Source organism: Gouania willdenowi, chromosome 8, assembly GCF_900634775.1.
Source record: "Gouania willdenowi chromosome 8, fGouWil2.1, whole genome shotgun sequence".
NCBI classification, from domain to species: domain Eukaryota; kingdom Metazoa; phylum Chordata; class Actinopteri; order Blenniiformes; family Gobiesocidae; genus Gouania; species Gouania willdenowi.
Window position 1 is genome coordinate 29,559,329 of NC_041051.1, and position 13,131 is coordinate 29,572,459.

The 13,131-nt window shown below is 34.4% G+C and overlaps 1 protein-coding gene across 1 annotated transcript; it reads left to right on the forward strand.

The window, feature by feature from the left end:
* The first annotated feature begins 3,532 nt into the window (after window positions 1-3,532).
* eci1 (enoyl-CoA delta isomerase 1) lies at window positions 3,533-11,642 on the forward strand. Its single transcript, XM_028455243.1, has 7 exons — window positions 3,533-3,648; window positions 4,252-4,377; window positions 5,731-5,858; window positions 6,613-6,759; window positions 6,852-6,973; window positions 8,802-8,980; window positions 11,254-11,642. Exons 1-7 carry the CDS (start codon window positions 3,606-3,608, stop codon window positions 11,430-11,432), a joined length of 924 nt encoding a protein of 307 aa, XP_028311044.1. The 5' UTR covers window positions 3,533-3,605; the 3' UTR covers window positions 11,433-11,642.
* Window positions 11,643-13,131: the final 1,489 nt, after the last annotated feature.

A 13,131-nucleotide genomic window follows, 5' to 3' on the forward strand; every position in this document is an offset into this window, starting at 1 on the left:
TAACAGTAACTTTTAGAAAATGTATCTCATCTTATTATTAGTTGGTTTAAATTATAAACATTGATTGATCATCTAATGTTGCTATCAATATTTCCCTCCAAACAGAAAATCACCATCTTCTTCTTTGCACGTTTAAAAGTTAATTTACCCCAGAAATAAAGGTTTGTGACCCTCTTTTAGACCCTGACCCATGAGTTGTATCAAAACATTAAATATATTTTGTCATGTATATGTGTGTTTGTGTGTGTGTGTGTGTGTCACAGGATCTGCTGTTCTGAGGTTGCAGTTCATTAGAATTTTTTGTACAATTATTTTTTTAAAAAGAGAATCCACAGTTTTGTTTAGTTTTTCGTGTATTGACTTCGTTTGTCAATTTGTGATTAATTTATTCTCATTTTAGGTTAAATTATTGACTCAGTGGACCGGCTCCCTGTACAGGGTGTTTCCTAGCTTATCAGAACATTTTGTGTATTTTTGTTGTAGTTTTGTGTTTGTTTGATTCATTATGTGTATTTTTGTCAAGTCATTTTGTGTCTTTTTAAATAATTTTATGTGTTTCTGTTGTCGTTTTGTGTCTTCATTCATTATGGGTAATTTTGAAGTCATTTTGTGTATTTCTATTGTCGTTTTGTGCTTTGATTCATTTTGTGCATTTTTGTTGTTATTTTGTGTGTTTTTGATTAACTTTGTGTCTTTTATTGTAGTTTTGTGTGCTTTTATTGTCGTTTTGTGTCTTTTATTGTCGTTTTGTGTGCTTTTATTGTCGTTTTGTGTCTTTTTTTATTCATTCAATGTAATCTTAGAGTCATTTTGTGTATTTTGATTCATTTTATGTATTTCCGTTGTTGTTTTGTGTCTTGATTCTTTATAAGTATTTTTATAGTAATTTTATGTATTTCTATTGACGTTTTGTCCTTGATCCTTTTTGTGTATTTTAGTGTAACTTTATGTATTTTGTTGTCGTTTTGTGTGTTTTTGATTAACTTTGTGTCTTTTGTTGTCGTTTTGTGTGTTTTTAATTTATCGTGTGTATTTTTTTTAAGTCATTTTGTGTATTTCTATTGTCGTTGTGTGTGTGTGTGTGTGTGTGAATGAATGGATGGTGATTCCTGATACAAACATGTGTTCTGTCTACTTATTTGGCATTAATTTGATGATCATATTTGGTTGCAGTCACAAAGGCTCCAGTGGAGGATGAGGCTGACATTTATTTTGAAATGATGAGGACAATAATAAAGCACATAACTCTGTCTTCTTATTATAAAGTGCACAATGAACTTAATGGGCCTATTAAAATGGTAATCCAATGGATTGTAGCGTGAGATAAATGGGATGTGATTGCACAGAGAAGTAATTGTTTTGTTCCTACACAACAACAACAACAACAAACAGGAAAACTCTTCAATCATGTAAATTTACACAAAATTCTGTTTTTATTGTTATGTATTCTAACATCCTGTTTGCTGTTTATTGTGTATACGGCATGTGCAGGCATGTGATCTTAGAGTCCATGAGAAGTGGAGGTTAAAGTCCACCAACAGATCTTTGCTCCACAGTGTCACCACGTGTTGGAAACTCATGATCACATCTAAAAAATATCTGGCCCAGACATCAGGGGCCACAAAATTGTAATAGTCTGATTTCTATCCAGACCCAGCCCATTACATTATAGTGACACCATGTAGAAGCTGTTAATAAGTCAGTGATGCTCAACATGTGGCTCTTTATGTCTGAATTTGAATTATTATTCACCCAGAAAATCTTAAAATGGGGACTTTTTTTTTTTTTTTCTTCTTTTTTTTCCCCTTTTTTCTTTGGTATTTTGCAACTTCCTTTGTCCCATTTTAGCCTCTTTTCAAAAAGGGGGACTTTAGCTACCGTTTGCCAATAAATATCCTTTTTTCCCCATTTTTTTGTCCATTTTTGCAAGTTCTTTTTGACACCTTTATCCAATTTTTGTCCTTTCTTTAATTTATTTGGACACTTTTCATCCAAATAAGCTAACTTGCACAATAAAGACCACTTTTTTACATTTTTCCTAAAATATTTCCCCTTTTTGTTTTACATTTTTGCCCTTTTTCCCCTGTTGTTACCCATTAAAGCTACTCTTTGTCTTTGCCATACATACCACCTGGTTCCTCTTTTTTTGGCCCATTTTATTCACTTTTCACTCTTTTCTTGTCACATTTTTACAACTTTTGGATCATTTTTAGTCATTATTTTTTTTAAGGTGTTTTGTAGTCTTTTTGTGTATTTTAGTTATTGTTATGTAGGGCTGGGCGATAAATTGAGTTTCAAGATATATCGAGTTTTCTTTTTTGGCGACAGAAAATTAGAATATGACCTACATTGATTTATCAAAACACTTGTGTTTAGAGTCACTGCTGTCTTAACTTCTCAAAACAGCATGAAAAGCACAGTTAGATGGATTAGTGACTGTGTTCTAACCCAGACCTATACTAAACAAGCCCCACTAAAAAACTCACTCACACATGCTGTCCCTTATAGGAGAAAAAGCCAAAAGTGGCACATATTGTGCAGCCGTTTGTTAATAATTGTGCTTGTGTGACATCAACAAATTTAACCCTTATATTAATAATAATAAATTCATATAAAAAAATCTAATAAATTCTATTCAAAACAAAGAGATTCCCAGGCTCTACGTATATCACTAAATTAATGAACTCTAAATCTGAGAATAAAACCAGCATTCAGTTCTGTTTTGGTGCAGTGCATTATGGTTAATCTAGGATGTGATGCATTTGATTGTTGTCTGGTCATTTCGTTTTATTTGCAGTTTCACAATCATTGATTATTTTAAAATTAAAATAAATAAATACATTTACTTTGTAGCGGTTGGGTGTAGAAATGCTTAAGTAAGATTAAGTAAAATTACTGATTTAGAAGTATACTCAAAAAATGACAAGCACCCATAAAAACAACTTAATTACAGTAACGTGAGTACTTGTAATCCATAATTTTCACCTTTGCAAATGAAACATGTAAAACAAGGTCAAGGATTATACACAATAAATCATCAAGTTGGGGAGAAAAAAATAAGAAAACTCAAGTAGAAAAATGTAGAAATGTGCAGGTTAAAGAATAACATCAATTAAAAAAAAAAGAAAAAACATTTACAGCCACGCAAAGCTTCTCCGCTCATTCACAAACAATGTAAATATATGAAATCACAAGACATGTCTATATATTTATGTGTAGGAAATATACATTTTTGATAGAATATTCACATGTATTTTTGAATCTATCTGAATATTATTGAATTGCAACGTTTAACCATCCTCAAGTACCCAGAAAAGCAACTCAGTTACAGTATCGTTACGTGAGTATTTGTAATTTGTTACTTTCAAAAAGATTTTCTTTCATTGCTGTTTAAACAATTTTATTTATTTATTCATTTCATTAAAAAAAAAAAAAAATAATATTTTTTTTTTTTTAAAAACGACATAAATAAACAAACCATAGGTGTAATTCCTTTGCGTTTCAGAGGAGGCGCTGTTGCACGTGTATTGAAGTTCATTTGAAAAACAAAAAAGACGAAGAAGAAGCTGCAGAAGCTGGTCGTAAAAAGACGATATTCTTTCACTATGGCTTTGAGAGCAGCGTTGAGAAACAAATGCAGACTTTCAGGTAAGAGTGTGACACACACACACGCACACACACTCTGAAAAGTGTGTGTGTGAGGTGTTTAAAGGGACTCCGTCAGTGTCAGCTGGTCTGAAAGTGGAGTAAAGGTCCGTGCTGCGTTCACAGACACGGTCTCTGGTGGGCTACTCTATGGGGCTACCTGTAGGATTTATCAATGTTAAATTACACAAAATGTCATCCCAAAGGTCCGTGAACGCACCATGCACTTGCCTTTTACTTTATGTTGTTTTTAATTTATTGATATTTTTTTGTGCATAAAATCTCTCACACTACCAGCTTTGTTCACTTTTTTTTTTTTTTACTTTAGCCCAAAAAATTTAACAAAAATAATGACCGCCCTTCTCATACTAACCTGCCAGAAAGTTCCTCTGAAAATGTGCTGTGGTATCTGCCTCTAAGTGCTAATAATAATAAATCAAAGGGGCATAACAAGGTAACCAAGAGATGCAAAACAAATTAAATGATGGATAATATTATTAATGAAGTATAATTAGGGATGCTTACACAAGAAAAAAGGTTTTATACGATTATAACATTTATAATTGAAGACGTAAATGTAATATAAGTGTGTGTGTGTGTGTGTAGCTTTGGCCTCACAGCTGTCGTCCTGCAGCAGAAATGCAGCCGTCTGTGCTCCGACCGTTTTTGTCGCTCAGAGAAGAAATAACTCCACCTCGACAACGCTGAAGGTGGATTATGATCAAAGCACAGGTGAGGAGCTGCAAACACAATATCAGAATATTTCCTCGGCATTTATAACAATGACCTGTATAAGGATTAAAACAGGGAACAATCAAGGCTTTAGTCTGTTTTTGTTGTCTTTTTGTATATATCTCTCTTTTTTGTGTGTTTTTTTATGTTGGTTTTGTGTGTTATTAAAGACATGGCTGTGGTTTTGGATTCATTTTGTGTGTGTTTTATATAGTTGTTGCAGTTTTGTGTAATTTTGTTGTCATTTTTTTTTATATTTCTCTCTCATTTTCAGTGTTTTTGTGTTTGAGTGTGTTATTTGACAAAAAAGTGCATTTTTTGTGTGTTTTTGGAGTCATTTTGTGTAAATTTGTTGTCATTTTATATAGTTGTTGTAGTTTAGTGTTTCTCTTTCAGTGTTTTTGTGTTTGTTGAGTGTGTTATTAGAGTCATTATGTGTATTTTTTTGTCTTTTTGTGTGTTTTTGGAGTCATTTTGTGTAATTTTTTTGTCTCTTTATGTAGTTGTATTTATGTGGTCATTTTGTATATTTTTCCTCTCTTGTTTTATGTGTGTTTTTTTTTTTTTTTTTTTTTTTTTTTTTTTGTGCGCTTTTGGAGTCATTTTGTGACTTTTTGGGTGTTGTTGGAATCAAATTTTGTAATTCTGTGTATTTTTGTCATCATTTTTGTGTTTTGGTGTCTTTCTGTTTTTGTGTTTATTCATCCTTTATATTTTAGGTAAATTTGTGTATTTCGTTGTTCTTTTGTTCACCGTTTTGTAATTATTTTTTGTATATGTTTCTCTCATTGTGTGTTTTTGTATTTATTTTGTGTTTTTGGAGTCATTTTGTTGTCGTTTTATATAGTTGTAGTTTTGTGTAATTTTGCTGTCATTTTGTATACTTTATCTCATTTAGTGTGTTTGTGTTTCGGTGTTATTGGTGTGTTGTTGGAGTCATTTTGTGTATTTTTGTTGTCATTTTGTGTTTTGCTGTAATTTTTGTTTTTATTCATCCATTGTATTTTCGGTAAATTTGTGTATTTTGTTGTCTTTTTGTACACCGCTTTGTAATTTTTTATGTTTTTTTGGGGGGGGCGGGGGGTGTTTTTGGAGTTGTTTTCTCCATGTACTTTGGGGTCACATGTCTGGTGTAATTTTAGATTTTTCTTTAATCATTAAAACTATATCGCTGATGATTTAATGTCGTGAAAACGTTTTGACCTTCAGCATTCCTCAGGTCAAAGTTATGTCCTTATATTAAGACTTGTGTGAAGATGGAGGTTGTTTCCATTGTCTGATGAAGGTTTGCAGTGTCATTAAAGTTGTTTTTATTCACTGATGTGTTGAACTACTTTGTTCGTCTCTCTGTAGGCGTGGCTGTGATGCATTTGCAGAATCCTCCTGTGAACAGCCTCAGTCTGGATTTCCTCACTGAGATCAGCATCAGCGTGGAAAAGCTGGAGATGGATAAAAGCTGCCGAGGCCTCATCATCACCTCGGTATGTGTAGCACTAGAATACTGTAGTAATCCTATCTCAGACTCATAAATGTTTGTCAACTTTAGTTGTAGCCTCCGTAAGTTTCCATTTTTGACCTTTTGGAGCAAAAAATGTCCTTTTTTTTTGTTTGTTAAATATTTTAAATAAAGAAAACATTTCAAATCAATTCATTTTCTGATTTCATACAAACTTTCCTGAAATTTTGATATATATATATATATATATATATATATATACCTTTGCTTACATACTTATATTATTTTATCTTTTTAACTGAAAATAATTGAAAATGGCTTAGAAAAAAAGAATAACTTATTTTCTCTGTTTTTATTTAAACATTTTATCTAAAAAACATTTATTTTTATTGTTTTATTTATTTTCACTACTTGTTTATACTGTATACTTGTATTTTCATACATATATATTAACAGATGTATTTTTTTTGTAAAGATAAATCTCAGAAATCTTTATAAGATAAAATAAAATATTTCAGTATAATACAGCTTTCACCCCACCATTATTCTGTACCATTAACAAATGCAAAATCCTATGAACTAAACTAAATGGACAATACAAGGAAATACTTCAGTCAAGTTATTAAGAAAAACGGAACAAAAAATTTTGTTTAAATCTATGTTTATGATCATTGTATGTATTTATCTTATTTCTCCTGGCTTTAATTTCTTCACTATTTCTGATCCTGATAATATGGTAAATGTTCCTGTTAAATAGTTTTTTTGTGGTTTAAATCCAGGGCCAGCCCAAGGTGTTCTCCGCTGGGCTCGACATCATGGAGATGTACGGGAAGAGCCCGGAGCGCTGCGGGGAGTTCTGGAAAGCCGTGCAGGAGATGTGGCTGAAGGTTTACGGATCCAACCTGATCACGATCGCAGCCATTAACGTACGGATGTGACTAAGAGCTGAAAACGTGCTGCGAGCTTCCAGCTGAGCTCATGTCGACCTGCTCCTTCTCCTCCGTCTGTCTGTCCTCAGGGATCCAGTCCTGCCGGCGGCTGCTTGTTATCCATGACGTGTGATTACAGAATCATGGCGGACAATCCTCGTTACAGCATCGGACTGAACGAGACGCAGCTCGGCATCGTGGCTCCGTTTTGGTAAATAAATTCATCATCACAGTGATGCACTTTATCACTGCCTTACCTTTAAATATCTTCAGGTTATTGGTTAATGGCAATTATATTATTGACAATTATGCGTCCATTATTAAATTTCCAAAGATTGATTTACATTTTATCACTGGGTGATTTAAAAAAATAAAAAATAGAATATTTGCATTTCTTGAAGAAAAAGCAAGTTAGGATGCAGGTGCTGGCATGCGTCGCACTGCATTAGTATAGCATTAGCTTGCAATATTAGCATAAGATAGGATTAGCATAAATTAAGATTAACATTAGCACAACAGTATCTTAGCATTAGCAATAGCATAGCATTAGCCCAACATTAGCACTAACCTAACATTAGCACTAACCTAGCAATAGCGTTACCTTAGCATTAGCCGAGCAATAGTTTTAACGTAGCATTAGCATAACCCTAGCGATAGCATTAGCACAAACCTTGCAATAGCATTAACAATAACATTAGCCTTATCCTAGCAATAGCATTAGCATTTTCTAGTATTAGCATTCACCTAGCCTTAGCATTCACCTAGCATTAGCATTTGCATAGCTATGGCATTAATCTAGTAATAGCATTAGAATTAACCTAGCATTAGCATTCACCTAGCCATAGCATTATCCCAGCATTAGCACTAAATTAGCATTAGCATTAGCCTAGCATTAGCATTAGCATTAACCTAAATCTCGGGAACTTTCTTTATTAGTAGAGGTCGACCGATAAAGGATTTTCAAAGGCTGATGCAGATATCCATTTAAAAAAAATTAAAATATTTTTAACCGTCATTTATTATGAAAGACTATTGAAACACTCATATGATATAAATGTATATATTAGAAACTAAATTAAATACACCAGTAGAACTCTTAACATTTATACATACCCGTACACAACCAAGTAAAACAAAAATCATATTTGATCAGGCACTATTATATTATATCCGTATCCTACTATATTGGCACATGCTAATATTATTACTTTTTTTTTTGTTGTATATTCTTACATCTGAATTGTTTTTTGTTTTTGTTTTTTTCTTTAATGGCTACTCTAAAGTGCTAAAAAAAATGGCTTATTATGGCTTATTACTGGTAATAAAGGCTTATTATGGCTTATTACTGGTAATAAAGGCTTTTTACTGGTAATAAAGGCTTATTACAGCCTTTGGTGTGAATCAATAGTTTATTTTTATCATTTTTAAATCACTGTAGATCTTAAATTTACAAGAGCTTTTGGTAAAGAGTTGAAGTACCATTTTTTTGCTCTTTATTTTCATACTTTTGATACATTTTGTCACATGAAACTAAATTGTGTCTTCTTTTATTAATAGTTTTCACATGTTCTGCTCCATACAACCTTTTGAAATTTGTGTTTTTTTACATTCAACCAAAAATTCTTGCTTATTTGTTCATGGACGAGCTTCAGTTGTTTTTGAAATCTTACCAAACTTGAGGTTTTTTTGTATATAACCATTGATGGTTTTATGGGCGGCCGTGGCTCAGGTGGTAGTGAGGTCGAGAGGTTGGGAGTTCGATCCCAGTCTATACCAGTCTGTGTCGAAGTGTTTTTGGGCAAGACACTGAACCCTAAGTTGCTCCCAGTGGTTTACCAGCGCCATGCATGGCAGTTCAGTCCCATTGGTGTGTGAATGGGTGAATGAGCTGATATTGTAAAGTGTAGGGATAAAGCGTTCTCTAAATCAAGTCCATTTATCATTTACTCTCAAAACCTTTGGACTTTGGTGACACCATCAACAGAGAAAGAAGAGCTTGTTCTTGAACGTTTTCCTGTTTAAACACACACTGTGTGCAGGTTCAAGGACACCATGGTGAACACGGTGGGGCACCGACACACAGAGATGGCTCTACAGCTGGGTCTCCTTTACAACCCAATGGAGGCTCTGAAGATCGGCCTGGTGGACCAGCTGGTCCCCGAAGACCAGGTTTTAGCCACGGCCGCGCAGACCATGAAGAAGTGGTTGGCTATTCCAGGTACGCCCATCACCACCACCACCACCACCACACTACACTAGTCACAAAAACAGCTTCTGATCACCTTCATGAGGAGGTTTTCAAACTGAGAGGCTGACGTTACAACAGCACAGCACAGAATAAAACTGAATCTTTCCTAAAAAAAAATCTCCATTTTCCCAGATCTCAGGTTTCCAAACGTACTTAATCAGTCCCACGATAATAAATATCAGATAACACATTTTTATCAGTTGTGAGGTCATATAGTAATCGCTGCCACAGCACAGTTGGTGAGGTCAGCCTTAAGGTGCGTTCGGCGTGAAGCAACTATAGTCGCTTAAGTCGCCCCTGATGAGTCGCTTGAACAATTGTCTTGCTTTTTTGTCACTTCATCGCTCCAGTGACGTGATGACAGGGTTCCCGCAGATCCTAAAAAGTCTTAAAAGGCATTAGATTCATTAACCTAAAAATAAGGCCATAATTGTCATTAAAATGTCTTAAATCAGTTGGATGTTTGTTGTAGCAACTTTCAACAATATGAGGAAATATAAATATAATGAAAATGACCTGTCCAATAAGTTTTTTTCTTGATGGTTTTTATTTTTTGTATTTTTGTTGTTTTATAGATTTCTGGCTAATTTGAGTGATTTAAATGATTTTAGTCTGTTTTTTTTTGTGTACTTTACTGTCATTTTGTGTGTTTACTTTGGGAGCCATCAGTTAAATGTCTGCATTAGACACTGGAGAAAATGTACCCTAACCCTTTGTAATCGATGTGGCATTTTTCCGCCAATTGTGTTTACTGCGAAGTTGGTTTTCAATTAGATTTCAAATGGCAATAAAAAAGTATTAAATTTAATTTCACTGAAGCTATAGGAACCCTGGATGACCAGGAAATAGTATGTGTCTGTGGAGACGGCTGATCACTCCTTCTCAGGCTGTACGTTTACATCACCAAGTTGCCGGAATCGCGCAAGTCGTGTCGCTTGAGGTCGCTTTGTAATCAAATCGCTTCAGGCTAATTATGCATTGGGATGTTTTCATGTGCAATCCTTCAATAAATATGATCAGAGTCATTTACAGTTTACACTTGTGTTATTTATAGGAAATGTGTTTTGTCTATTTTGTTGCATTTCTAATGATGATGAGATGAACTAAGATATAATAATGTGTTTATACAAGTTAAATCTAACAGTGGAAAATACAACACTGCCAATAAAACTAACAACAGCAGTTAGAAACACGCTTATGAACTAAGATATATTACATTAAAATACTACTTTGCTTGTGAACTGGGATGTGGTGATGTGTTTATACAAGTTGGATCCCATCATCAGACAGTGGAAAATACAACACTGCCAATAGAACTAACAACAGCTGGATTACCCCTGATGTAGAGACAAAACAAGGTGACATTGTGGATGAAAAGGGAAGAATCTTCCAAACACCTTCGAAAGAGGAACTATTCTTGAACTGGAGGAATGCTAACAACGTCTGGCAGGGAACAAGGCCAACAGATGAGAATACACAAAAAAGAAGAAATCAAGAATGTTTTGACCAGAGAGACATGTAAACCCATGTAAATCTGCGATGGTAAAACAGGGGACGGGACCCGGATAAGCAAACTGCTTCTCTCGTCTCCTTTTTCGGCATGTACAAAAAATGTAAAAAAAAAAAAAAAAAAAAAAAAAAAAAAAAAAAAGTGAATGTAACCATGTCGGAAATAAACTGAATAAATAAATAAATAAATAAATAAATAAATAAAATAAATGATATGTAATTGTAGGCTATTGTGGTGCCAATGCAATTTCTTTTTTAATGTGTAAGCCTTTATGATTAATTTCAAGCAGCATTTTCATGTGTTGAGTCAGTGTTTGGTCTTTCAGGCTGAAAGTGTAATTCGCCCCCCTGAGGTCTCACTTGAAAACATTTTGACCCCCTGACCAATTTCACCCTGGCACCCTTGCCCAAAAGGTTTTCTCGTGTGCACCAGATACTTTCTCGTGAGCATGAGTAACATATTTATTTATTTTTTCATCTTTTCTTACAGCCTGAAATGTAACGAGACCCGAATTGTTACAACTGGTCAATAATTTAACAATGCTGAGCCCAAAACGTTAATGACTCACTCTATGATGTAATAAGATTATTACACTATTAGGGAACATTTTTTTGCCTGCTTCTTTATGTAATAAGCTCAAAGTTTGTACGTGTTGCACCTCTGCATTTTGTGCAGTTACTTCCACTGACTTTACGCGACGACTAACTCTTTCACTCACTCAATCACTTTCCAGACCACGCCAGACAAATCACCAAGACCATGATGAGGAAACCGACCATTGACAAGCTGAGGTCCAATCGAGAGGCCGACATCCTGAACTTTGTTCAGTTCATCACCAAAGACTCCATTCAGAAGTCTCTGCGTATGTACCTGGAGATGCTTAAGAAAAGAGGCCAGAAGAAACCAGAATAATACAGTTAAAAACACTCCAGTAAGTTCAGTAGTCTTTCCTGGTCACCTCCTGACCATTCAGCTTTGGAGGAGGAGCTTAACAAGCAGTTAAGCTTTATCTCCAAAATGCCTTTTCTGAATCTACATTAACTGTGACGGTTTGTGTTCTGTTCTCTCATCATAGTTACACGTGAATGTTTGATTTGTGCATTAAAGGATCTTTGATTCATTCTCAGGTTCTTTGATAACGGTGTGCATTCACTTAGAGGCTCTTAAAGGTGCAGTTGGTAACTCTTATGAAAGTAACTTTTTGTGTTCCGGCCCAGGCTTGTTTGAGCCGCCACAACTAAGAAGGGGGACACAATGTCAACATTTAAGCTCATATGAGGACTTTTAGTTACACCAGGTGATTGGAAGTGTGTGGGATCGCAGCAGCGTGACCTGACGTAGCCGAGCCACAGCAAATGTAGTGTGCCTATGGAGATGAAGGGAGGAGGAGGAGCAAAGACACCAAACGCTTCCTGGTTGGTGGTGTTTTATTACAAAGTAGCAGACGATATCTTTATGAAGTGTGGTTTACGTGCCAGCCTCATTTGGGGGAGGGACTTTGGAGGCATGGCCGGAGAGGGAGGGGGAGGGATCTGAAAGTTGTCCTGGTTCAAATGTAATGCTAAGTCCTTACTCTCCTCCAACTTGCAGACTGCACCTTTAATTCACTCAAAACTTTACATTATTGAATAAAAACCAAAGTTTGATTTGGTTGTAATTTGTTAGCTTTGTAAAACTCGTTCTGTCGTCAGCCGAGTCCATCCTGAGAAATTTTCTGAATTATTGTTCGTGGGAACACGTCCCAAAGTGGAAGAACGCCTCAAACTGTTTATGCAGAGTTAGACCCATTAAACTCCGCCTCCAAGTTGCAATAACATGAGATTACTATTCAAACAATCATATCAAAGTAAATGGGATTTTCTACTGGTACCTAAAAAATAATAATGTCTTACAGTGTTCTTATATTAAAATGTTAAAAACCAGATCACATTAATTCAATTTTACATTGCAAAGCCTAAAAAATAATATAAAACCTTTAACCCTGCCCCCTTATTTATTGTCGTTTTTTATTCAATCCTGATTTTTTTTTTTGTCTTGGTCATTTTTTAGTCTCTTTTTTTTTTTTTTTGTTCTGGATTTTTTTTGGTCTTGATTTACTTTTTGTTATGCACAAAAATCAAGATGACAAAAAAAAAAATCAAGGCTGGGAAAATAAAACTACAGACCAAATGAAAATAATAAATATAATAAAATAATAATTAAAAAACTTCAATTTCAATTCTGTGATTTTTGGAAAAAAAAAAAAATCCAAACAATAAGATATCAGTCGGACAGATATAAGTCCCTGCAGGAAACCTGACTTAAATGTCCTTGAATTTTTTTTATTTATTTTTTAACACATTTTATTTATTTTGGGGGAATTTTTATGGAACAATTTGAAAACAAATGCAGGATTTTGGATATATTTGGAGTATTTTCAACAATTTGAGTTAAAAAATGCCCATCTTGGGATACAAGCATGGAAAAACTGAGTCCTAGTGCGAATATTGTGGCGTTACATAAAATGTGTGTATTTGGAATGGCTAAGATATATACAACTGAATTATTTGGTCATTTACTCAATGATTCATGTTTTCTCTGTCATTGTTACTTCCTCCTGCAGGCTGTATCA